This window comes from Canis lupus, chromosome 25, assembly GCF_011100685.1.
Source record: "Canis lupus familiaris isolate Mischka breed German Shepherd chromosome 25, alternate assembly UU_Cfam_GSD_1.0, whole genome shotgun sequence".
Classification (NCBI taxonomy): Eukaryota; Metazoa; Chordata; class Mammalia; order Carnivora; family Canidae; genus Canis; species Canis lupus.
This window is the reverse complement of record NC_049246.1, coordinates 15,079,309-15,107,108: the sequence shown is the minus strand read 5'-3', so window position 1 is coordinate 15,107,108 and position 27,800 is coordinate 15,079,309. Positions and strand designations below refer to the sequence as shown.

General features: G+C 40.5%; 1 protein-coding gene across 4 annotated transcripts in view; it reads left to right on the top strand.

Moving 5' to 3' along the window:
• The window catches only part of TNFRSF19 (TNF receptor superfamily member 19), an 89,847-nt gene that overhangs the window by 31,498 nt on the left and 30,549 nt on the right, over positions 1 to 27,800 (top strand). For all 4 annotated transcript variants that reach the window (XM_038573480.1, XM_038573477.1, XM_038573476.1 and 1 more), the window contains 2 exons: positions 4,075 to 4,253; positions 13,597 to 13,682. In XM_038573480.1, the coding sequence (XP_038429408.1) occupies positions 4,075 to 4,253; positions 13,597 to 13,682 (265 nt within the window). The remainder of the gene's footprint in view (positions 1 to 4,074; positions 4,254 to 13,596; positions 13,683 to 27,800) is intronic.

Genomic DNA, 27,800 nt, shown 5'->3' with positions numbered 1-27,800 from the left:
ATTTATTCATGAGAGACAGAAAGAGGGAGGTAGAAACACAGGCAGAAGGAGAAGCAGGCTCTATCAGGAAGCCCGATGTGGGACTCGATCCCGGGACCCCGGGATCACACCTTAAGCCAAAGGCAGATGCTCAACTGCTGCGCCACCCAGGCATCCCAAGGTTTTTATTTATTTGAGAGAGAAAGAGAGAGAGAGAGAGAGCACGAGGAGTGTGAGTGAAGTGGAGAAGCAGAGAGAGAGGGAGAAGCAAACTCTCCACTGAACAGGGAGCCCACCTAAGGACTTGATTCCAGGACCCTGAGATCATGACCTGAGATGAAAGCAGACACTTAACCAGCTGAGCCACCCAGGCGCCCCTGTTGTTTTTTCTATACATGATTTGATCCAATATAGAATGGACCCCCCAAAAAAAGTTCCATGGAATCCTCAGTCTATGAAGTATAGTGATATGTAAGTGACACACAATGATAATGTGGCAGAAACACACTAGTCAAAATGGTCTTCACGTATGTGCAATGCAAACTCTAGAATACAGTCAGGAATCAAAAAATAAGGACAAATATCTTCCCAACACTTAAATACTCATTATTTTTCAAAAGAGATGAGCCTACCAAAACACCTATTTGTCTTTCTTTCAAGTCTATGTCTGCTTGGATATTCATTTAGTTTCTCAGGAATGGAGAGAGGAAGAGAATTGTCAGAGACAGTGATAACCCAACAGGACGAGGAGTGAGAGTTGACTGCCTGGCAAGGATATTAAACTGCCTACATACACACAGGGGCTTCCTAGTTTCTTGTATTACAACACAACGCAATAGTTGATTCAAGCAGGTATGGCTAAATTATATTTTGTGTACCATTTTTAAAAGACAGATAACTGCAATTCATTATAGACATATTTTTATTCTCTAAAAATAATTCAGATATAAATTTATGTTTTTTTAAAAAAAGATTTTATTCATTTATTCATGAGACACACACACACAGAGAGAGAGAGAGAGAGGCAGAGACATAGGCAGAGGGAGAAGCAGGCTCCATACAGGGAGCCCGATGTGGGGGACTCGATCCTGCAACTCTGGTCTGGGATCATGTCCTAAGCCAAAGGCAGACACTCAACCACTGAGCCACCCAGGCGTCCCTATATTTATGTTTCAAGTAACCCAGAAAAAATTGGAGTCTGAGGATCCTTTTGTTTCCCAGTGAGGCTTTATTATACTTGAATTGGGAAAGTTGGTTTGTTGAGTTGTAGAGAATCTAGAAAGGTATCATTTACCTGGTGAATGCCCACTCTGTGCTTGATTTATAGTTTACTTTTTAAAAAAGATTTTATTTATTTATTCATGAGAGCACAGAGAGAGACAGAAACACAGGCAGAGGGAGAAGCAGGCTCCCTGTGGGGAGCCGGATGTGTGACTCGATCCTAGGACCCTGGGATCATGACCTGAGCCAAAGGCAGATGCACAACCACTGAGCCACCCAGGCGCCTCTAGTTCTCATTTCTCTTAACCTTTATTTTCCTTTCTGCTCTCTTCCTTTTTCCTTCCTTTCTTTGTTGTGTTGCAACTTGTATATGACACCCTTACAATCCAAGCTGGCTGTATCAAAGTATAATTTTGAAACTTTGCTCTTGTGTGAACCTTTGACATGGAGATACTGAGCCTGTGGGCAACAAGTCCCCATCCCCCTATTCAAATGGCACAGGCACCACACTTTGATCCTGGAAGATTGTAAGAAGAGGCTCCTGTCACACTGAAAGAGAGTCTTAGGATGCATTCGGCTGTCTCTGCAACTACTTAGCAAAAACACACTTCTGCCCCAGTGCAGAGCCACATCACCCATGTACAAAGCACCAAAAACAGCAGGGACCTCCCCGCAAAGACCTACTCCATGGACCTAGTCCATGCCCAAGCAGTTCTTCTTGAATATGTATCTTTGGTATTTTCCTGATTGCCGGAGTAAGAGATGCTGTTTGGCAAAATTTAAATTATCGCAGAATTATAAAAAATTCAAATCACCTCATAATTTCACTCCCCACCCCTTAGATAATACCTGCTAACAGTTTCAAAGAAATTCTAAATGTGGAGCACCTGGGTGGCTCTGTGGTTGAGCATCTGCCTTCAGCTCAGGTTGTGATCCTGGGGTCCTGGGATCGAGTCCCACATTGAGCTCCCCAAAGGGAGCCTACTTTCCCCTCTGTCTTTGTCTCTGCCTCTCTCTCTATGTGTGTCTCTCATGAATAAATAAATAAAACCTTTAAAAAAAATTCTAATTGTGAATAGTTCTTCAAATCAATTTTTTTCCTTCTGCTGTCTGTGCCTTGGATTAGAACATCGTCTAGTTGGAACACTCAGGATTCAGAAGGTTGTTGACCTTTTTTTGCTCCCCTACTCTTTGATGTGGATGTTTAGAGTATGCATTTGAAAGGCTGGCTGAATAACTGAAGTGAGGAAGGAGGGTATGGCTCCTCCATGATATGAATGAGTTAATTAGTAAAAACTCTAAATTGAAGTTCTATTACGAATCTCTTTTATTCAGAAGTTTGTTGGGTATGGGGAATGTTATCTTTTGTGTTGGTTTTGATTTAATTTTTGACAGTAAGTACTACTTAGTTGACTGTGCCTATAAATACAAATGAAAGGCTTTAAGTATATAAGTTTTATAGGCCAGTGGGAATTTTGAACTGGCAGGGATTTGCATCCTGCATCTGAGGTTTACAGGTGAGGAAATGAAGAGATTTTGTCAGAGTCCTTCCCTCTGCTACTGAGCTGTTTATGTGGGCTCGCTCAGCGTGCTCTCCAAGTGCAGAGATAAGTATCCTATGGATCCTACGGTGTCGAGGTATAGAATCCAATTGCAGAATGAAACAGTGTAGGTTCAAATCCTGGTTCTGACATTAGCAATGTCACCTTGGTTAAGGTACGGACCTTCTGGGAAGCTCCACACCCCCATTCATGAAATGGGAGTCATGATAACACTTTTCTCATTTGAAAGAAGTCTAAAGTAATGAGATAATGTGTATGAAGTTCCAGGCACAGAGTAAGCACCCAGTAAACATTAGTACTAATTATGAATATTTTTGTAAGCGATGGGATCATATTTCCAAACCATGAACACATATCTACACATTCTTATTTTAAAAAAATAAGATTTTATTTATTTGAGAGAGAGAGAGCAAGAGAGAGCACAAGCAGGGAGGGAGAGGGAGAAGCAGACTCCCCCTTGAGCAGGGAACTGTCATGGGGCTTGATTCCAAGACCCTGGGATCATGACCCCAGCCAAAGGCAGACGCTTAACCAACTGAGCCCCCCAGGTGCCCCTACATCATTCTTCTTATGGTTGCATTGTATTTACATTATACGATAGGCTCTGATTTATTTGGTTCTCAACCTTGTAGAAATGATCATAATGTGGGTCAAAGCACCATCCATTTTGCCCATCCATGGGAAGCAGTACTGTGTTTTGATGTTCAAATCTATCCGGAGACCTTTAGCATCACACAGCTTAATCCAAACAAGAATTGAGTGTTCTTTAAAGAACTACATCAGAATCTTTCTATTATCACGCAATAACACACGGCTAAACCTGTCAAGATGCTCTCTACTGGATAGATTTCTAGGCTTATCAGCTTAGGAAATTTCTTTTGCAGCTAGCCTCACTTCTAAAATATCACTGTTGAGATCCAAATACGTGTTTTCTGCCTTGCTAAGTAAGTAAGTGTCTGGATACTTCCCTGACTGTAGTTTCTGCACATGCCCAAGACTGGCTTAATTAGGAAAGAAGAAAGTGCCATAATTCTGCCATAAGCTAGCAATAATGCAGCAGTGGGGGTCCCTGAGAACCTTTATTATTCAAATGCTCGTGGCTTCTTGAATAAAGTGGATGACTAAGTATACTCATCGTAGTAAGAGAGATTATTAGCAGTGGGAGACACATTTGAACTTGCTGAAAGGGCTGCCTTTGTATCCAAGAAGGCCCTGCTTGGTGATTATAAGACCAGGTCTTCCTTTTATCCCCGCCGTCTTTTTCACGCTTGCCACGTCTGAATAGCGTTCTGGTGCCTGTTAATCCCTGCAGGAATGCGGCTTTGGCTACGGGGAGGATGCCCAGTGCATGACGTGCCGGCCTCAGAGGTTCAAGGAGGACTGGGGCTTTCAGAAATGCAAGCCGTGCCTGGAGTGCGCGGCCGTGAACCGCTTCCAGAAGGCCAACTGCTCCGTCACCAGCGATACCGTCTGCGGGGACTGCTTGCCAGGGTACGTTGGGTGATTCCTGTCCCCCGTAATCATAGGATGATGATTAAACAAACATTTCCCTTGTTCCCCCTGAAGGTGATCACACCCCAACAGGAACCTGCACACATCTGGCGAGCGGTCGGGACATCCTCTGTGCCCACCATGTGCTGCGCCACATGACACGGGCTGGTTATGAATAAAACGCATAAGTAACGCTAACACAGGATTAGTGTCACGAGAATCTAAAGAGCTTCCTGTAAATTGATGAAAAAGAAAATGTGGACAGATGGACGGAAGAGTGATTGGGCAATTCACAAAAGAGGCAACACGTGTGCCCTGTGATCCTTTGTCCACGTTCATCCTCGTTAGTGATCAGAGAAATGCAAATCACAGCCATTCACTCATTTCCACGGATATTTGTGAAGCAGCGTGGAGACATTGCTTTAGGAGAAGTGAGGCGTTGCTGAGGTAGAGAGGCCAAGAACCCTACCCGTGTGGAGTTTAGATCTTAGTAAGGGTTTTCAAAAGAGCTAAACAGTAAATAATACATAAATTCTGCAGAAAGGTAGCAGAGGATGATTTCTGTAGAAGAAAGAGAACCTAGAGCAGGTAAGGTGGATTAGGCATGCCCCGAGGGCAAGCAAATGGCAGTGTTCAGGTGGGTGACCAGGGTAGGTGAGCTCTGAGCAAGACTTGGAGGAGTTGAGGCAGTTTGCTGAGTAGGTGTGGGGGGAGAAAAGCACTGTGGACACAGGAATGCAGACAGGTCCTAACATGGACATGACCCTGGAGTTCAGGTGCTCTAGCAGTCTAACATGGGAATCTGGGCTCTCAGGCACTGCAGAGGCAGGGCTCTAACTGGACTTAGCCAGAATACGCCCACAGATCAGGGTAGCTCTGACCAAATGGCACAGTGCTAGTTCTGGGGCTCGTGTGTGTGTGTGTGTGTGTGTGTGTGTGTGTGTGTGTGTGTTAAGATTTTATTTATTTTTTTTAAATTTTTATTTATTTATAATAGTCATACAGAGAGAGAGAGAGGCAGAGACATAGGCAGAGGGAGAAGCAGGCCCCATGCACCGGGTCTCCAGGATCGCGCCCTGCGCCAAAGGCAGGCGCTAAACTGCTGCACCACCCAGGGTTCCCAAGATTTTATTTATTTATCTGAGGGTGAGAGGGAGAGAGGGAGGGAGGGAGGGCATGAGCATGGTACAGAGGGAGGAGGAGAAGCAGGCTCTTTGCTGAGCAGGGAGCCTGATACAGGGCTGGATACCAGGGCCCTAAGATCATGACCCAAGCTGAAGGCTGATGCTTAACCGAGTCACCTAGATGCCCCTCTGGGGCTCTTGTTGAGGGCAGAGGGGAAGACAGACCTGTGGGCCTGAAGGACAGAAACAGGACAAGAAATAATCTGATGGGCCAAGTGTGACCCTATGCAATGACTCAGCACCTGAACAGGTGCAAAATGTAGTGGTCTGACACCAAAAGCACAAGCAATAAAAGAAAATAGCTCTTAGACTTCACCAAAATTAAAATCTTTTGTGTTTCAAAGGATATCATCAAGAAAATGAAAAGACAACCCACAGAATTAGGGCTATTTATAAATCATATATGTGATAAGGGATTGTCTTATCTAGAATATATAAAGAACTCTTACATTTCAATAATGAAAAGACCAATAACCAATTAAAATATGGACAAAGGATTTGAATAGACACTTCTCCAAAGATACACAGATAGCCAACAAGCCCATGAAAAGATGTTCAGTGTCAATTTGCATCAGGGAAATGCAAATTAAAACCACATACTTCAAGCCAACTAGGATGGGTGTGACCAGAAAGACAATGACAAGGGTTGATAAGGACATGGAGTAACTGGAACCATCATCCACCATTGGTGGGATTGGAAAATGATGGAGCTACTTTGGAAAACAGTCTGGCAGTTCCTCAAAAAGTTAAAATAGAGTTACCATGTGACCCAGCAATCCCGCTTTTAGGTATTATAACCAAGAGAATTGGAAACCTGTCCACACAAAAACGAGTACATAAATGTTCAGAGCAGCATGATGTGTAATGGTCAAAAAGTGGGAACAACCCCGATATCCATCAACTGATAAATGGCTTAACAAAATGGAGTATATTCAAACGATGGAATATTATTTGATGATAAAAGGGGGTGAATTACTCATAACATGCAACAAAATGGATGAACCTAGAAAACATGCTCGAAAGAAACCAATGACAAAAGATGTATTCTATGATTTCATTTGTATGCAGTGTCCAGAATGGGCAGATCTAGAGAGTAGAAAGAATATGAGTGGTTACCTGGGGTCGGGGGGTTTGGGGAAGACTGAGGGGTGACTGCTTAAGGGTACAGAGTTTCTTTTTTTGGTGCGATGAAGATGTCTAAAATTGTTGGTTCTGATGGTTGCTCAGCTCTGTGAGTACACTAAAGGCCATTTAGTTGTACACTTTAAGTGGATGGATTGCAATATATGTGAATTAGATTTCAATCTGCTACTTAAAGAAAAAAAAAGGAATGGTCTATAATCTCAGGTGATGCTGATACCAGTGAATATTATTATCCAGGATTTTGACCTCAAGCAGACTAATCGAGGAACACGAACCGAGCATCTGACTCATCTCTGCTGTTCCTATTTTCTGCTTCTGACAAAAGCATGTCAGTGCCCACCTGCTCTCTTCATCTATGGGGCAGGGAGAAGAGGAGGTCCATGGGAGATTCAGGGGTGAGAGAGTGGGGAAGAGCATAGGACCAAGGGATTTAGTTTTTACAAAGAGGGAACCCACAGGGTTTGTGACTGGAGTGTGAGAGAGGGTGCGTTCTCCCCAGGACCTGGCACCAAAGTGCTTCCTCGTGCTTCATTGTCACCTGAGCCCACGGCTTCAGCTTCAACAGTGTTTGCTCATTCCTTAAGTAAATCCTTAGATGTGGGAAAGTCATATATAAGTGAATAGACATTTGAATGATGTTTCATAGTTTATTTATATGATTAGTTTAAAATTACATCCTTTCTAAGCCAGCATGAATGTATGTGGCAGGCAATAATTACATAGTGACTTTGACCCAGGCCTTCCAGAGTGTTTTAAGGTGCTCACCCACCCTCACTATATGTGTGTGAAGAAGGTAAAGAGTTGAAACCCATTTTATAGAGAGGAAAATTAAGGCAGAAAGAAAATAAGCCATTTGCCTATTGCTCCCAGAAAAAGGATGCCAAAGTCAGGCAGAGGGTGGGCATTTTCATTCATAGTGCTGCTTCTGCCTTCTGAAGCCTCAACCTCACCCAGATAAGAATCTTCTGCTGCCCATAGGCTTAGCCCCAACAGGACAGTAGCGGCTTTTTCCCCAGTAACAGTACAGTGTGGGAATAGTCTGTCCTCGGTGCCCTCAATTTGAGTGATTGAAGACAGACAGTCCCCTTGTTCCCAAATATGACTTAAGACTAGTTCCTTAATTTTTCTGACACCCATTCTTCTCACCTACAAATGATCATCTAATAATACCAACCTGCAAAATTGCTGGAATGATTGAGAATATAATGCATGCGAAGTACCAAGCAGAGTGCCTAATCCATAGTAAGCACTAAATACATATTTGACCTCGTCACCAATTAATGTTACTGGAAACCAGTGGAAGCTTCACATGACTTGTTCTATTTTGTTTTGTTTACAATGGGCCTCCAACCTCCCCTTCTGGCTCCCATGTTCCCACTCTTTCTCTGCTAAAGGGACCTGGGGCCTGGCCTGAAAGAATTAACCTGGCCCCTGATGGTTCTTTGCTGTTCCTAGCAACCACGATAGCTAACATGTATTGAGCATTTACTATGTGCTGAGCAGTTTATTTAATCATCAAAACCATTCCATAAACCAGGGGTAATACCAAATACCCTTTACAAGCAGTTGATCCTTGGAGGGGATAAATGACTCGCTCAAGGTCGCCCAGCTTGTCATTTCACTGCTGAGCCCCCATACCTAACCCCGTGTCTGGTTTCACAGGGAGATTCCCCTGGAGCCTCTGTGACCGGTGACTAACCAGGGGGCTGCCACTGCCCTTCCGTGCCCTACCCTCACTGCACCCGCACACCCCATCAGCCCCCTGGCTCCTGAAAGTTGCTAGCATTGCCTTCGTGAGCTTTCTCATCTTGGTGCTTGGTCCTCCTTTGCCCATTCTCAGAGTTCACTCCATGAACCACTACACTGAGCTTGGCTTTGACCCTAGTGGTTCATCTCTTCATTAGTATTTGTTCAGTTTCAACAAGGGGCCATTGCTGTGGATTGCTGAGGACATAAATAGTAGGCTCTCCATCAATACGAAACTGGTACAAATAAGAATATGGGAGGGAAGAGCATGCCCAGTATCTAACATGCACTGCAGAAAATTTAACCATGGCTTGACCGTAAGACACAGGACACAGTCCCTGCCTTCCAGACTGCATTAAGCGATATCATTATAAAACCAGAGTTGGACTATGGTGTGTCGTCTCCCTGCAGCAGTGCTCTCAGTGAATGAAGAGTTGATGGTCTACAAACAGGCTTTCTTAAAATAGCACTTTTCAAACATGGTGTCCATTAGGCAAACTGGTGTTATTTGGATCCAGTCCAATTAAAAATTCCTCTCCAATTTCAGTGTTGGAGAAAAATTAGAAACCATGTATTTATATGCTGCCTTTCACCAAACCGTGATTAGATAAAAGCCAGTATGATTTCCTTTTTCTTTATTGCATTAGCTATCTGAACGCCCAGAGTAAAATCTGAAGTTTGACTATAGAAGCTAGTTTAGCCAGACACCTGTGTATGTCCTGGGTCCCTTTTATTTTATTTTCTTAAAATTTGTATCCTTTCTCATATGGGCAAAAAGCAGAGTTGCAAATGTTTCTGTGGCTCCAAACCATGACAGTCTAAGCAAAAGAATGTAAAATAATTTTTCAAAATTCTTACATGTATTTATTCACTGAATATTATCAATTACATGTTAAAACTCTAGTTTCTGTATCTTCATCTTCAAATTGGAGGATAAAATGGAAAATTTTGTTAAAAATTATCTCCTGAAAAAATTAGATTAAATTAATTAAAATTTAAAAATTAAAAATTCAGTCAAAAAAAAAAAAACTTAGATTCTGCAATCCAGCCATTGGCATAAAGAAGCTGGCAGAGCAGATTCTGAATGCTTTTGTCAAATCTCTGTGCAGAGCTGTGGATAGCTGCTCTCAGAGTAACATCCAAGCATCATTTCTCCTAGTGAGCAGTGTTTACACACACGGGAGCCTCATGAATCACTGTGCACACTCAACCTCAGTTCTAGTTAGTATTTCAAGCTGTTTATACTTCGTATCTAGTGTTATTCTAAACGTGATGTAATTTGCCCACCTTCTAGCCTCATTTCCAATGATGGCTCAAACCCATATTTTAATCAATATATTTTTGGGAAATATATTTCATTCAATTGTCAGGGAAAGCTCAGACCTCAAAACTTGCCACTAGATTTCCTTATTTTAAGAATGTTAAATGTCTGTGTTTGTTTCCCAAGGAGTATGTATTTCTCTGTGAATTGTTGATCTAGAAAATGTTGGATAACATTTTTATTTCACTTGTTGTTCTGAATATTTATTTATGTAGAATGAGTATGTATAAAATGATTTGAGACTGTGTCAACGTTCAGTTACTTATATTTGTCAAATTTTCTGGCTGAAGGGATAAATAGTATTAGTTTGCATATATTAAAATGTTTAATAAGAAATTAATCTTTAATATCTTTAATAAGAAAGCTCTCATATAGCCTTATGGTTCTTTCTTACCTCATGTTAAAATTTTTTTATGTGTTTTTGTTGTAAAAAACACATAACATAAAATTTACCATCTTAACTCTTTTTAAGTATACAGTTCAGGAGTGTTAAGTACATTCACAATGCTGTAAGTGGCTCTCCAGAACATTTTCATCTTCCCAAACTGAAATTCTATATCCATTGAACAATAACTCACCTTTTCCTCCTCCCCTCAGCCCCTGGTAACCACCATTCTACTTTCTGTTTATATGAATTTGATTACATGCCTAATACAAATGGAACCATGTAATATTTGCCTTTTGTTACTGGTTTGTTTCATTTAACACATCCTCAAGGTTTATCCATGGTGTAGGGTGTGACAGGATATTTTTCCAAGGACCTTTGTGCTGCATTCACGTTCTGGCTATTGTGAATAGTGCTGCTAGGAACATGGATGTGCAAATATCCCTTACACGCCCTGCCTTCACTTCTTTTGGATACAGCCCAGGAGTGGAATTGCTGGATCATATAGTAGTTGTATTTTTAATTTTTTGAGGAACTGCTGTTCTCCCCAGCAGCTGCATCATTTTACAGTGGTTCCAATTTCTCTTCATATCCTCCCCAACACTTATTATTTTCCGATTGTGTTGTTTTGGTTTGGTTTTTAGTAGCCATCCTAATGGGCATAAGGTGATACTTCATTGTGGTTTTCATTTGCATTTTCCTGATGATGAGTGAGGTTGACTGTCAGGCATCTTTTCATGTGCTTATTGGCCATTTATATATCATCTTTGGAAAAATATCTATTCAAGTCCTTTGTCCATTTTCTAATCAGGTTATTTGATTTTTGTTGTTGAGTTATAGGTATTCTTTATATATTCTAGATATTAACTCCTTGTCAGACATATGGTTTGCAAATATTTTCTCCCCTACCATAGGTTTTTCACTCTGTTGATTGTATCCTGCTTTTAAAATCCTGAAAAAAATTATTATTTTATTATCAGTTAATACTTTTTTGATGTGACTTAACTTGTTTTAACTACTTTATTGAGGTATAATTGACATGTCAAAAGCTGTACATATTTACTTGATGAGTTTAGGGATAAGTATATATTGGTTTTATCCTTACTGCATAAAATTTTTAAGTTTCATGTAGTCCAATGTGTCTATTTTTCCTTTTGTTGTGTGTTTCACATATGCCTTTAGATTGCCTTTTATTGTCATATCCAAGAAATCATTGCCAAATTCAACATCATGAAGTTTTTCGCATTTTCTTTTAGAAATTTTATAGTTTTGGGGTCTTATGTTTAGGTCTTTAATTCATTTTGAGTTAGCTTTTTTGTATGGTGTTAGATAAGGTTCCAACTTCATTCTTTTGCATGTGGATATCCATTGTTTCCAGGACCATTTTTTAAGGAGACTGTCCCATCCCCAGTAAGTGGTCTTGGTACTCTTGTTGTATTTCAACAACAAGATCATTTGACCATATATGTGAGAGTTTATTTTTGGGCTCTCTATTTCATTCCATTGTTCTCCGTGTCTCTCTTTATGCCAGTATTGATTATTATAGCTATCACTGATTATTATACTGTTTTGTATGCTGTACACTTTATTGATACTGCATACTATATTGATTTTATAGCTTTGTGATATGTTTCAGTATCAGGAAGTGTGAAAAATGAAGACTAAGCAAATACTGAGTGTATCTGGGCATTTTAAATAATTTACCTAATTTTAAACACAAATTTTGCTTCAACCATAAATCATACAGATTTGCTACCACAATATCCAATTTCACAAAATAATTGCATCTATCTTGCCCTCTATAGACTTGGTTTATTCTCCATATCATTATTTTGTCATAGAAAGATGTATTTTCAAATATATTTAGAAATAATCACTGTTAAGTTAGGTATATAATATCTTACAATTTTTTTTTCAATACAAATATATGTATGTAAGTTATATTAGCTGCTTTGGTAAAAAATCTAAAAGGATATATAACAAAGTATGTGCTTGTACAAAACAAAATTATATTATTCACCTTTCCTTTTTTTAACTTATTGATATTCTGAGTTAGAAAAAATGTATAGGAGATCTACATCATTGTTTCTTTAAAGGCCACTTTGTATTCCATTGCCTTGGGACTACCATGGTTAGTCATATCTACTGTTGTATATTGAAATTGTGCCTAACTGGGTTTTTTCCTTCTATACACAATACTATGATGGCATTGTTATACATACAGCTTCACTCACTTGATTGTTTCTTTAGGATAAATTTCAAAAAAATGAAATTACTGATTAAAGGATATATAAACTATTTTATTGAGTTCTGATGGCATATTGCTACACTGCCCTTCTACAAGTAGCAATTTATAATGCCACTGGTACATAGGCATGTGCTTATTTTGTCAATACTCACACCAACACTTTCCAAGTTTTCTAAGTAAAAATGGAATATTGTCATTGCAACTTTCATTTACTTGATTAAATTAATGAAGTTAAACATTTCAATGTTAAATTTTTAAAAATTTAATCACATTGTGTTTCTAGTTTTAAGTTTTAAAATTCTGAAATATTCTTCTTTTGGGAATTAATGTTCTTTGCCTATCTTTCAACTGCAATATTCACCTTTACCAGTATGGTTTTTTAGGTTTCTATTACAGACTGGAATCAGATAATACTATGATTAGAACCATTTTTCATTTTTCTTTTGCCTGTTGACTATGTTGATGATGCTTTATTTATTTTTTGCTCTTTGGATGTCTTTAATATTTTGTATATGTGTATGTATGGGTCTGTGTGTATGCATGTGTGTATGTATGGGTGTGCATGGGTGTGTATGGGGGAGGTATGGGTGTCTAGGGGTGTGGTAAAAGCTGTCAATCTCTTTCATTCTGGCTCCTGGGTTTCTTGTCATGCCTAGAAAGGTAATCCTCATATGAAGGCTGTATAAGTATCTCCCGATTTTTTTCCATTGCTTTTATAGTTTGCTTGGCTTTTTTTGGTCTCTGAATTTCAAGTGTTTAAAAACTGGCCCTTGATTTACAAGGAATTTTGTCATTTAAACTACACAGAAATGCCAAAGACCACTGATTTCCTAATCCCTCACTAGCACCAGCACCTCAGTATAGTGGGGCTGAGAAGAATTTACAAAGTTATGTTTAGTGGAATTGATATTTCTTAAATGGTCACTGCATCTAAGGGTGTGTTTGTGGGGATTCCTGGGTGGCTCAGCAGTTTAGAGCCTGCCTTCCGCCCAGGGTGTGATCCTGGAGTCCCAGGATCGAGTCCCACATCAGGCTTCCTGCATGGAGCCTGCTTCTCCCTCTGCCTGTATCTCTGCCTCTCTCTCTCTCTCTCTCTCTCTGTGTCACTCATGAATGAATGAATAAAATCTTTAAAAAAAAATAAGGGTGTGTCTGTCTGAGAGAGTGTTGTATGTAAGCCTTTTTGTTGCTTTTTTTGAAAAAAGTAAAACTGATAATGGAGATGACTGATAATTTCTGAACATCGTGAATCTCTTTGCTGCAACTTTGAGCTCAGAAGAAAGAGCTAATGAGAATTCTTTTCTTTTCTCCTCTAGGTTTTATAGGAAGACAAAACTTGTCGGTTTTCAAGACATGGAGTGTGTACCTTGTGGAGATCCTCCTCCTCCTTACGAGCCACACTGTGAGTCAACTCGATACAAACACAGCAGAAGGGCTCTCGGCCTTTTTTTTTTCTTAAAAAGATTTTGTTTATTCATGACAGACACACACAGAGAGAGAGAGAGAGAGGGGCAGAGACACAGGCAGAGGGAGAAGCAGATGCAGGGAGCCCAATGTGGGACTCCATCCCAGGGCTCCAGGATCACACCCCGGGAGGAAGGTGGCACCAAACCACTGGGCCACCGGGGCTGCCCTGTCGGCCTTTTTAAGAAACTTTCCTGCAGTTAGCAAATGGGGCAAAATCTCTCTCCACTGTGGGGCTTAGAGTGTGCATTCTTTTGTCAAGCTTCCAGCAGGATATAAAGCCCTTTTGTTGTGTGCCTCAGTCAGCAAACTGTGTCCCTTGATTTGAATCTCAGAGCAAGATACAGACACTTTGCTGCTGCTTGTTTCATTCAAACTTCTATCTTGGGTTCTAGGTTTCTAACTGCAATTAAGTAGGTGATCCAATCCTAAGGCATACTGTCTTTGCCTCGGGCTCATGAATTTCGATGTTTTCCCATCTTTTAGGCCCCAGTACTGTCCTATGGTGGCTTCCCTACCTTTCCAGAGACTTTCGTCACAATGAATCATCTGCCCTAATTAATGTATTTAAATTAAATATTGGCTCATTTCATTCACTCCTTCGTTTTTCTCCTTTAACACATAAATAGGAAGAGAAAAGCCATTGCATGGTGGGAATACAGCTAAATGAGAAATTTTGCCTTTTCTTCTCTGTATTAACAGTAATCTTCTTGATTGTATTGTTTCCTTCAATATAAAAGGTATTTGTGACAGGGCTAGCGATTTGTGTTGATTTTGAATAGGAAGGAGAGTGGATCCTCACTTTTCTTATTCCTAAATACACATGTGGCCAGTGGAAGTTTACAGGTGATGGGCCAGGAAAGAAGGCAGCAGGTGGGCTCCCCCAGGGTGCTTAGGGCTTGTCTTTGCTAAGCAGGATGATCGTACAGAAGCACCAGCGAAGCCTGGGTAGGGGGGTGGGGGAAGGTGCTCCATTCCATGCATGGGTTGCTTATGCCTTTCTGGGGAGCATGGGTAATACTCTGAGGTCCTCTTGATTCTTTCTGTGACAGGAGCCCTCTTTGAACTAACTGAAAGTCATTGCATTATTGATAAGACCACACAGTACTTGTGTTTCCAAGAATGTCCCGGAATTTGCTGTCCATATTATTCTTTCCTTTACCAAAATACATTATTTCTTATTCTTCATTTGATATAGTATAGTAGAAAGGCCAGAAAAAAAAAGAAAGAAAGAAGGAAAGAAAGAAAGAAAGAAAGAAAGAAAGAAAGAAAGAAAGAAAGAAAGAAAGAAAAAGGGATTCTTCCTAAGTTTTACAAAAATATGTGGTGACTCTTTTTTATAATATACAAATATTTGCCAAATAATTGTATGTATGTATGTATGTATGTATGTATGTATTTATTTATGAGAGACACAGAGAGAGAGAGAGGCAGAGACACAGGCAAAGGGAGAAGCAGGGAAGCAGACTCCTGCTGGGAGCCCAATGTGGGACTTGATCCCAGGACCCTGGGATTACGTTCTGAGCAGAAGGTAGTTGCTCAACCACTGAGCCACCCAGGCACCCCTAATTCATTGTATTTAACAAATGCAGTATCAAATGTTACTTATCAGTCCTAGGAGGTAAAAATACTGTTTTACTTAGTTTTCTCACTGTCCCATCATCAGCCTACATTTGTCAACGAGGACACCAGGTCCAGAAAGGTTCATACCTTTCCATTGTTGCCTGGGGAATGGTGAAGACACCATTCAGACCCAGGTCTGTCTAACGCCGAACATTCTGCTTTTGTCACCACACTCTATTGTCTCCCTGAGAAAAACCAAAGTATCTAATCTGTCCTCTGTTGGTTGATGTAATCTACTACACTTGACTTTTTGTTTGCTTTAATATTTGTCATTTAAACAAAAACTCTAAAAATCTAACCTAGAGGAGATCTTTATGCTACACAGCCTGTAAAAGGACATGTCCTCTTGCCAATTAAAATGGGGCAGTGACCTGGGCTTGCAATCATTTTGTCCAGAAGGCAAATTAAGATCATGCCCTTCATCCCAAACTACCATTAAGTGATTTAGTAAAGTAACTGCTATTGCCCAGTTTAGAGTTGGAAAGTACTAGGATTTTTTTTCTCTTTAATTTATTCGGTTTAAATTTAATATCATCTGGTCATAAGTCTGAGGCATTGGAATTTTTTGCCTTTAGGGATCTGGCTAAGCTCGGACATCATAAATTAGACTTTAAACATAGTTTTCACATTTAACTTCCAATGTCTTGTAGAGCCCTGAGTAAGTTACAGTTTGAAAAGAAAATTAACTAATTTAATTTATTATGTATAGATATATCCCACCATATATGAAATTCTTTAGAAAGCAAAGAAAAACAAATGATTTCTGTAAGTCAGAAATGCAACATGCAAGGTAATAGCCTTTCAAATCATGAAACAACAGTCTGGGATCTTTAGTGAGTGTTAATCCTTATCTCTGTAGAAGAGAGTTTGCTGCCTTTGGCACAGTTCTTGGGAATATGTCCAGGGCACAACTAATCTCCTCAAAAGAGATCTTGAAATCTTTTGGGGGAATTATGTAAGGCGCCTTATGTTTTCATTTCTTCTACCCAGAGTATTTCAACTCATCCACAAAGAACTACTTCTCCAGTAATTTTTCCCTGCTGAGGGGTTCCTATTTTATTTAGACTCAGCTGTAAGAAAGTGATGCCACTCAAGCTGGCTCAAGTAATGGGGTTTGTTTTAAGGATATACATAGTAGTGAGAGACTGGAACTTCACTCAACCTGGGCGCAGTCCTTCCTTGGGACCAAGGGCAGCCCTGGAGTCTGGGGGCTGTAGCCCCCCCACAACAGGAGGCTCCGAGTCCTGCCCTGGCTCTGGTCAGCACCACTGATGCTTCCTCAGTCTGCAGAGTTCTGTTTACATCTCCTCCTTTCCTTTCATGCTTCCAAGAAGTTGGTCCATACTTCCTCAGTCATGCTTTTCAGGGAGAGAATCTCATTGGCCAAGGAAAATACCACCGTCCTATAAGACAGAGTCTTTTTGATTTAACTGTTGAACAAATCTTTGGGTGCCTTCTGGGGGCCAAGCGCAGAGTGATGGACAAATAGATCCCGATTCTTTTCTTCGTGAGCTTATGGTATAGTAGGGGAGTTGTCAAATAACCACTCCAAATTAAACAGTATTTAGATACTACCCACATAGATGCAGAAGTGTGGTTGGCCAGTCCTGTCCCTGAAGGGATCTGCAGTGCTCTAAGAATGTATAATGGATCATGATGTAGGAACATTATGGAAGATTTTCCAGAACTGTGACTTTTGAGCTATGATCTAAAGGATAAGTCGGACGAAGATGAACCAGAAAAGGTGACTAAACAGAGGACCAGGGAAGTCGGAGGAAGCCAGGAGCGTATGTAGAACATCCTCCCTTGTGCAAGTCAAGTCAGTTGACACTGGAAATGTCCTTTGTACTTAACATCTTGGAAGTCATGACACTGACAAGCACCACCTCACTGAGTAATGGAAATGAAGCCAGATGATAATGAAATGACAAGCTAACGTAAGGGGAGGAATAGAGATGATTATGGACAACTGTCTAGAAGTTTACCTGTGAAGGTAACATGGGAATATGCAGGCAACGGAAGGATTTCATTTTGTTTTATTTCGTTTCTGAGGTGAGAGACACATATGCTTGTTTGCAGGTTGAGGGAGACGGTCCAGTTGAGAGAGGTTGACTATTTTATATGAGAGAACAGTAGAATGATCAGTCATGTAAGGTTTGCTGGAAAAGGATCTCGAAGCTCGTTTGTTGGGTTGGCCTTCTCTGGAAGGAGCAAGTGCTCCCTGCGGTAACCAGCGAAGGTGGGGAGTGGGGCAATGAACATGGACCTCTGCATTCCGTGACAGGGGATGAGGGGCTCGTGGATTTGGCTTCTATGTGTGTGAAGTCAGAAGCATTGTGTTCTGCCCAGTGAGGCATGAGCCAAGGAACTCAGAGGCTGCAAAGGCACAGGTGTTTGAGAGTCTCATTACACAGTGGGGGAGGGAAGTTGATTTGAGAAGATAGCGGGTTTCCTGGTAGCACCAGGAAGGTGTCCAGATGAAGTTTGTGGTCATAGCAAAGCACCATTTGCTCCTCAAATGACGTCTGTAGGTACTTATGCTGTAGGAATGACTCAAGCCACCTCTGAGGCTGACCCAAAACATATATAGATTGAGCCCTAAATGTGCAGCTTATAGCAAGCTACAAACAAGCCTTGATAATATTGCCTGTCTTAATAACACAAGAATAATTTTAAATGGATGTAAATAAATTTTCTTGTATTTATACAATACCTGAAATAACCCAAGGTAATGACTTACATGAGAACTGAAAACTTCCCACATTTCTGTCAACTCTCCAAGGGACCACATATCACATTTCCCATATCTAGTCATCCATCAATGGACGGAGTTATTCCCTGTCATGGCTATCCTAAATAATGCTGCAATGAACATGGGATGCAGATATCTTTTTGAGTTAATGCTTTCATTTTCTTCAGGTAAATACCCAGAAGTGGAATTGCTGAGCTGTATGGTAGTCTTTTTTTTTTTTTTTTTTTTTTTTTAGGAGTCTCCATACTGTTTTCCATAATGGCTGTACCAATTTACATTCCCACCAGCAGTGCACAAGGGTTCCCTTTTCTCTATATCCTCACTAGCATTTGTTATTATCTTGTCTTGTTGATAGGAGCCATCCCAATAGGGGTGAAGTGATAGCTTATGGTGGTTTTGATTTGCATTTCCCTGATGATCAGTGATATTGAGCATCTTTTCATGTGCCTGTTGGCCATCTGTATGTCTTCTTTGGAAAAATGTCTATTCAGACCCTCTGCCCATTTTTTAATCAGATTTCTTTTTGCTATGAGTTGTATGAGTTTTTATATATTTTGGATATTAACCCCTTATCAGATGTCTGATTTATAAATATCTTCTCTCATTCAGTAGGTTGCTTCTTCACTTTGTTGATGATTTCCTTTGCTCTGGAGAAGCTTTTTAGTTTGATGTAGTCCTACCTTTTTATTTTTGCTTTTGTTGCCATTGCTTCTGGTGTCAGATCCAAAAAATCATCACCAAGAACCAATGTCAAGGCGTTTACCACCTATTTTTTTCTGAGTTTTATGGTTTTAGGTCTTACATTCAAGCCTTTAATCCATTTTGAGTTAGCTTTTGTATGTGGTGTAAGAAAGTAACCCAGTTTCATTTTTCTGCATGTGACTGTCTAGTTTTCCCAACACCATTTATTGAAGAGACTGTCTTTTTCTCATTGTATATTTTTGGCTCCTGTGTCATAAATTAGTTGACCCTCTATATGTGGGTTTATTTCTGGGCTCTCTGTTCTGTTCCATTGATCTATGTGTCTGTTTTTATGCCAACACCATACTGTTTTAATTTCTAGGGTTTTGCAATATAGTTTGAAATTAGGAAGCATGATACCTCCAGCTTTCTTTTTCTTTTCTCAAGGTTTCTTTGGCCATTCAGGGGCTGTTGTGGTTCCATACAAATTGTAGGAAAGTTTGATCCATTTCTGTGGGGAAAAAAAAGCCATTAGAACTTTGATAGGGATTGCATTGAATCTATACATTGCTTTGGGTAGTATAGACACTTTAACAATGTTAATCCTTCCAATCCGTGAGCGTGGAATATTATCTCATGCAGATTTTGAGTAGAACTAAATGAAATCGTAACCAGAAACCTATCATCCCTAGAGTTAGCCTAGTAATGACTACCTGCCTGCTGGCCTGCTTTCTTCTAATGGTGACTGCATCTACCCTGCATCTCCTGCAGTGCTACCCCCACCCATGTATGCTCTTTAGAGGTTATGGACAAGATGGACTTGTCCCACGTGGGCAGGATGTCATGATGCAGCCGGCTTTGATCTTTGTCTTGCTGTCCTTCACCCCCACCAATGAAAGGGCTCCCCAGAAAGCGGCTGCAGTGGAATTTTTGTGTTTGATTACTTGAATGGCTAGAGTACCAGGCTGAAGAAACCCTATTAGGCTGGTATCTTTCCTCCTCATCCCACGACCTAAGGCCTCAGGCCACATGCCCAACCAGCATGAGCTTGAAGCTTCCCTCCCCTCAAAATAAGGATGGATGTGTGACTGTAATTGATTAGTCCACTCATAACCTCTTTGTCAGGTCACCAATAGCATTAATTTGTGAGAATGGCTGGTTGGGCCTGGAGCACAGAGTTGATGAATGATATCACTGTAAATTGCAGATCAATAAAAGGCACCTTTACATAAAAATCCCTGCTCTGGGCTCTGTTCCTCATCACCTGATCTTCACTTCCTCAAAATGTGCACCCATTTAGAACATTAAGGGGAAATCAAGAAAAATCCACAAGAAATTTTAGAAGAACTATATCCTGCCCCAGGCCAGATAAGAAATGCAGATTTTGTATGATTTCTTTTAGCAATGTTTACTTAATTTGGAACAAATACTGTGGTTGGAACAAATGGTTTTGAAAAAAATTCAAAGCGGTTTTTCATCCAAGTATAGCTTTATTTAAGTGTGTTTAACCTAGATGTTTGCTTTGTTCTTGGGGGCTTTGTAAAACAAGCCATGTGATTCTGAAGAGATAAGTGACCAGATAAGTCTCTGTGTGGGGGAAAGACAAAAGCAGGAGCTGTGTGGGACTGGAACTATTTAGGAATTTGACATGGCTTAATGGTCTCAAAGAACAGCAGGTCTCTGTACCAATAAGTGATAAATGACATTAAAAAAAATGATTATTTTCCCAAGGAAACTTAAAATACCTTCTAAGTAACAGATAAAGTAACATCAAAATAAACTGTTAACTGAAATATTTGCTCATTAAAGATAATTTTTAAAGTTTAGTAGAAACAAAGAAAGGGACACTGCCAATAAGCAAAGCATTGCCCACATTAGAACTTAGAAGACAAAAGCCAGCATCTTGGTGGTTTTCTTTCATCCCTTTTCCATCTCTACCACTGATTTATGAACAATGGATGTAACTATGCTGTACATGCCACTTTGTGTCCTTTTCTACCTGAGGTATAGTTTTTTTTTCATACACTATTGAAGCATTAATTTTAATGATATTACGGATTAAAGTAGCACGTCGGTATTAGGGCTACAGTTGGGTTTGAAGACTGCTCTGTTACACACGTTGTTGTTGTTTGTATCACTGTCTATACCCCAGTGGATGGGTGCTCACAGTTTATGTGTCCAAAGGTATCAATACTCAATGTGCAGTTATTGCGAGGTTATTTCAAAGTAAGGTGCCTGGTAAACACCTCTTTTAAAGAAAATACAACAAATTTAGAAGGAAATACATTGGGAGTCTTTTGAAATCGGTACCAGTATGAGTCTTCAGGTTTTCTCTAAAAGAGGAGGAAGAGGAGGCAGAGGGAGAGACCTTGCCTTTGGCAGATTACAAGTGGATTTCAGCTTTTGCCTGAATGTTTTAGTGACTGGTGAGATTCAAAACCCAGTTCCTGGCATTCACGCAGCACCCAGGAGCCTGCATCGTGGGGTACTTTACACACTTACTGAGTCTTATCAGAGGAAATGGCCATGTGAGAGGATGCAGAAGGGAAGCATATAATCCAGGAGAATTTGGCATTTGCTTTGGAAACGTGATGTGATTTTTATTCCATCTCTGGGTGTTTATTGTTTCTGCAGCAGAGCTCTTGTGATGATGAGTGTGCTAATACTTAGTGGCCGGACTTCTCAGGGTACCCCTGGGATCCTCTGCAGGTTGGACCACAAAGCAACGATGTGCTAATGAAGGGTGCCCTTGACTGAGGGCTTTCAGGTAGTCTGTGGTCCTCGGGCTGAGACTCCTCAGTGTCAGGCTAGGGGGACACTTGTCGTGTGTTAGGTGGATGGAACCTGGCTTTGGGGATTGTTGCAGAAACAGACAATAGTGCCACCACGAGCCCTGATTAAGTCGCTAATGCAGCAGAGAAGGGGAGCTTCTTGCAGAGGAGCCTTACAAGGTTAGCTCTTTCCCATGGAACAGAACTTACAGGGTAGGGGACAGGAAGCAATGAGACCAACCTACGCTCTCCCTTTCTTCTTGTCAATATGATGCGATCTCATTATCTTATTGGAAGACGATCTAAAATAGTGGTTAAAGGTTGCTTCTGCGGAAACGGAGGAGGCAGGTAGCAGCGGGTGTCCCTGTAGAACCGCAGCCCGATTGCTTTGCAGCTGTCCCGCCGAATCCGTTTATGTTTGGTCACAGGCACTGCTATGCCAAGCGAAGGAGCCACAGCGGAGGGAAGGGTGGAGGGAAGGAGGCAGCGGCAGAGATGGAGAAGGCAGGAAGCAGAAGGGCAGCCTGCAGCCAGCGGGAGGAGTCCCAACACACGTAGAGCAGCCCCAGGAGCTCCAAAGCCACTGGGATTTTGTGCCAGTTAGTGTAGGGGAGAGACCCATGCTCCAGTGACTGAGCCCTGAGGGTGTGTCTGGAATAGCACGGGGCCCGGGACTCATCGTTCTCATTATTCTTTCTGGACCCCAAGAAAGGGGTGGGGAGACAGTCCAATGATGTTTGTTGAAACCTAATTTTTTAGAAAATGGAAAACCATTGTAATTGTTTTAGACTGGTTTCTATGGAAAACGATTAATCTTTTTTCAGCTTATTTGCCTACCGAGAGGTGAACAATGGTTATGTACAAAGAGGTTAAAAATGTGTTATGACAAACACCTCCTTTTCCAAGGATGTGGGAAAAAGAGCTGGGCAGTTTAAATGTGTTGACCTCTTCAGAGGAAGTGTGCTATAAATGCTACCACTTTGTATGATTATGTAGCTATTTCAAATATTTGTCTTAGCCCTGGTTTCGCTCAAGTTCTAGAAACCAGAACTTCCTAAAAAAAAAATGTTCCTTAAACTCACGTGCTCTACCTTCATCCTTTTGTCCCAATATGTTATTGATAAATGCATGTAAGCTGTTAACTTTGTTTCAAGTGAAAGAAAAGGAAAGTTTGGATGCCTTGACCGAGTCAGGTGACCGTGTCCCTTGAAGGTGGAGATGCTTTGGAGAAGTTGTTTGCCTGTGACGTCAGGGAGGCAGGAGTGTCCTGAGCCCGAGGCACGGCAGTGGCCCACGGTAGCTGTTGATGATTACCCCGTCAGCTATAAATCTGACTTCTCTGCCCTTTATCTTAAGTCTCTTTGAAATGTTGAAAGTCAGTGCGCCGGTGTAAATATTTACTCATGGAGAAACAGGCTGTGGTTTGTTAAAGGCCATCACTAAATTAAATGAATGCTAGATTAAGTACAGTTTATTTAAAAAATCTAAAATCCAACAGGCCTGTTTCACTAAGGTATGGACTTTTGCAAATGGAACAGTGATTAGCGTGCGTGTCCATTGAACGCGTAGCACATACATAAATGTGGAGAAAGCATTCTCACAGTTTCTGCCAAACCTCCCCTTCCCATGGCAGGACATTTATTCTCCCGAGGTACTATATGAGGGCTCACATTGTGCCAGGAGACCAGCATTTGGTCCCCTGTGGGCTCACATTCCAAAGGGACTGGAATATGTCACCTTTACCAATGGATTGAGATCTTTTTGCTTTTAAACAAGGGTGAACGCCTGGCCACTTCCCACATCAACTACTTAAGGGAGGGGATTTAATTTAAGGCACATAATTTTGAGGAGGAAGAAGAGAGCACCAAGAGAGTTTAAAATAGCAAATCTTGAATTCTGCACAGGACCAGACGTTTCATCTGCATTTCTCAGTCTGAGCTTGCAGTAATTCTCTACTGTGCCTTCATGTCACAGTCAGGCAGCACAGAAAAGAGGAGACAGGATTCGAACCCAGGTCGGCCTGGCAGCGCAGACATGCCAAGTTCAATACTCACCTCTCCAAGTGAACTCGGGAGGAGCTCTCTTATTTCTATAAAAGAGTTTTAAAATAATTTTAAGATTAAGGAAAAAATTTGAAACTATAAATGAAATGTAATTGAGTCCTCCTACTTGAAGAAATAGTGTAAAAAGAACATAAAAGTTAGCAAAGGTGGTAAAAAATAAAAATTGAAAGCTTGAAGTCCTATGTTAAACAGGAATTAGGTATTTGTATTTATTTATTTTTTTTTTATTTTATTTTATTTTATTTTATTTTATTTTATTTTATTTTATTTTATTTTTGGAATTAGGTATTTTTAAAAGATTTTATTTATTTATTCATGAGAGACACACAGAGAGAAGCAGAGACACAGGCAGAGGGAGAAGCAGGCTCCCTGCGAGGAGATCCATGCGGGACTCCATCTCAGGACCTCAGGATCACGACCTGAGCCAAAGGTAGAGGTGCTCAACCACTGAGCCACCCAGGGGCCTCAGGAATTAGGTTTTTAAGGATAATATCTGACTTTGGGGATTTAAAACATTATTTTAACTGCTTTTTAAAATTATTTTGATCATCTCAGAGATATTATTTTAAGTATTCATGAAAATTTTGTCTATATTATGAATCATTTAGCGATTTTCTTAAATATCCAAAAAATATCTTTTCCTGACACTATTATAATTACAATTATAATTAAAGGGAGGTTAGGCTTTTTTTAACTGCTGCAAAATATTTTTTTTAATTTATAGATATACAAATATCATACAAGAAGGTGTGCATAATTCAGTGAGTTTTGATGGATCTGTACACCTGTGTAATCATCTTCCCAATAAAGATGTAAAACACTGCTGTCATTTCTCTAAGAAAAAAAGTTCTGTTAAGTGATGACTTTGGAGTAACCTCAGAAGGGTTCACTTTATCTTACTAGCTGTCATGAAGATGTGGTTTGAGCATTTTTTCATTCTCTCACATTTTAAAAAATGTATGCATATATATATATATTAGTCTTTTCTGAACACGTTCATTTTCTGTCATGAGACCCAAGAGCTACAGTATGAAATGTCGAATTTTGTCTTGAAAGGAGCAAAATCTTCAGTATCAAACTTAAAACTGTCATTGAAAATTAATCATGTCTAGAAAGCTTTATAGTGGTTACAGGAGGCATGCTTTTCTTTAAAATGAGAAAAATTCCTTTTTGGTATTAAGCTGATGTGTAATTGGTGTAATTCAGGAGATATGCCAGGGAGGACTTTCTGAGTGCCTGATGCTCATCTTGACACAGTGGAATGATCGTAAAGACACCTCTGTGATGTTGTCATTTATCTGTGGGTCAGTCTGTCCACACGGTTGACTGACAAATATATTGAAGGCCTTCTCTGAACACTGATGTGGGTGCTGGCCCACAGCCAAATACACGGATGAAATTCTCAGTCCTCAAGGAGTTGGCATTCGAATGCTCCAGAGCTGGGGTATTATTTAAAATAAAGTGGTCAGGGAAGACCTCAATAAAGTGATCCTAGGGCAGGGCCCTGGAGGAGGGAAGGGAGTGAGTTGGACACAGCATGTTGGGACAGAGCCAGCAACATGCTTAGCAGAGCTGGAATCCAGTGGGGGTGGGGATGGACTTGGGGTGAGGGTGTAGACCACTGTAAGAGCTGGGAAGCCACTGTAAGGACCCTGGTCTGGCTATAGGAATGACATCGCCTGACTTAACTTTTAAAAAGTGTGTCTGGCTGCTGTTCAGAATAGACTTCAGAGGAGCAAGGGAAGAAGCAAGGGAACTAGTTAAACCCAGTATTTTTAACCGGTACAATAAATATAGGCACTTTGAGGAATAGGTTTCCTACCCTTTTCTCCAGATTTAATTATTAGTTTAATTAATTTAATTTAATCAGTTTAATGTAAATACATTTAATGAATTTAATTGTTAGTTACATTAATAATAGAATATTTGTTATATTTTGCTTGCTCTGTGTGATGCCAAAGAAAATTACAGAGGAATAGCATTTGATTGAGGTTTTTTTTTTTTTTTTTTCCTAAACTCCTGGAAGCCACAAAGTTGGAAGAGGCTAATTGAAGATTTTACATCAGTGCCATAAGATTTTAGTTCATCACAACTGTTTTATATTACTTTAGGGCCTAGGGACACAGATGAAGATCTGAACATTAAAATTGGGAGAGCTTCTCTCTAACTTCCAATACTAATTGGCACTGAAAGGACACTGTCACATAACACCCACTTTTATCATCCCTGGACAAATGGAGACCAGTATCCACTTGATGTTTCTCACCCTTTAGCTCATGTAACCTTCACCGTGAAGAAGACATGATTTTGAGTCCTGGTCGTAGCACTAACTCTTAAACTAGTTATTTAACTTTTCTGGGACCCTGGTTTTTCATGTACCAAATGAGGATTCTAATACTTTTAAAAGAGGAAACAAAGCATTGGTTGAATTCCTGAATCTGCTTCATATTCTAAGTCTCCAAAAAAACTAGACTCCTTCCAGCTTCACCCAGAGTTTTATTCTTTAACATAAATTATATCAACTGTAAAATTATAAAGAAATTAGTAGCAGTATCAATTCTGCCAGAGTAGGAGATAGAAAGAGACACAATCTACATTCAGATTTCCTTTTCAGTGTAGACCTAGCTATATGAAGCTGTGCATCAACATATATGCCTTTTCTTAGTTGGAAGTTAATGGGCAGAAATAATTTTAAGTTTCATTACCTTAGAATAATTTCACAGGAGATTACCTCTTCAAATACAGCAGCGAGGTAAATAAAAATTATCCACTTTACTAATAACAGGGAACCTAACAATTATAGGATGCAGTGTACTTAGGTGAAAGCATGCCTAGCTTGACCCTGCCCTTCTCCACTTGAGGCAAAATGAACAAGGTCATGCTTTTACAAGGACATGGCATCCAGGAGCCTAAATGGAGCCTGGCGCTCAAAGGGTTAAGCAGTCTGCGTGGGGAAGAGCCAGGGCAGGGGCCCAATTTCATATCTTTGTTCTAGTTCCCAGATGGCAACCCTGTCTCTTAGTCCCAATTGAAGCAAAACTATTTTTGAGCTTGTGTATCCTTCAGCACAGATGTTCAAGGCCATAATAACGTGTTTCTTTTATGGTGTCCTTTCTGTTTCTTGTGTAGAAGTTTCAAAGCTTCATTGTTTCATCGGTCAAATAAACACAGCAAGACCTTATAGGACTGTGGGATAATAAAAAGAAGAAAAACATCCTTGAAAGCAGGAAAAAATTGCTTCACTTTATCATACTTGCAGAGAAATACTAGAGACAATCTGCTGCCATTTTTGCGGCCTATAATTTTTTCAGTGTTAATTATGGCATTTATCATAATTAAAGTACCAAACAGTTAGGCTTATAATCTACCCAGCACTGAAGAGAAATTTAAAATAATGAGCTCGCTTTTGGCATAACAGACTTTCTCTGAATAGCACGTGGCAGTGAAAGTCTCTAGTCAACCCCATGGATCAAAATGTGGCCAGCAAGGGCCTGTTGTTCACCTCCCTGACGGGTCAGCTGCTCTCCTGTGATGTCTTCTCTGCTCCTCTTCTTTCTTTCTTTTTTTTTCCCCTCAAAGACATGCATGATAATATTTGTCCTATACAGTCCTAATGGGAAACAGACCTCTAGGCCAAGTGATCTTAGAGGCAAGATTAAGACTAGAAACAGAGTCTAGTGAAGTCATTTGCTAAGTCTCAGCTACTGTGATGTCAGCCTCCTGGAACAGACTTGCTACCTGGGATTTTCTCCCTTCCAGGGATGTTCTTCATGTCGTGATGGGGCCTTGGGATCCCCTCTGGCCTCCAGCCCTTCAGATCACTCTCTTTCTGCCTCCCAAGCCTTCACAGATGCCTGTGTATCTGCTGCCAGCCTGGATCCCTCACCCACCACTCCAGCACCTCTCTTAGTAATACTCTTAACCCTTCGTCTGCTTAAACCCTATCACACTTGCTTTAGTCCTCTCACTGGGCTGCTGAGGGCCTGTATATCCCAGGTCCCTTTATTTGTTTATTTTTTTAAAAGATTTTATTTATTTATTCATGAGAGACACAGAGAGAGAGGCAGAGACATAGGCAGAGGGAGAAGCAGGCTCCCTGTGGACAGCCGGATGCAGGACTCGATCCCAGGACCCTGGGATTCTGCCCTGAGCTGAAGGCAGATACT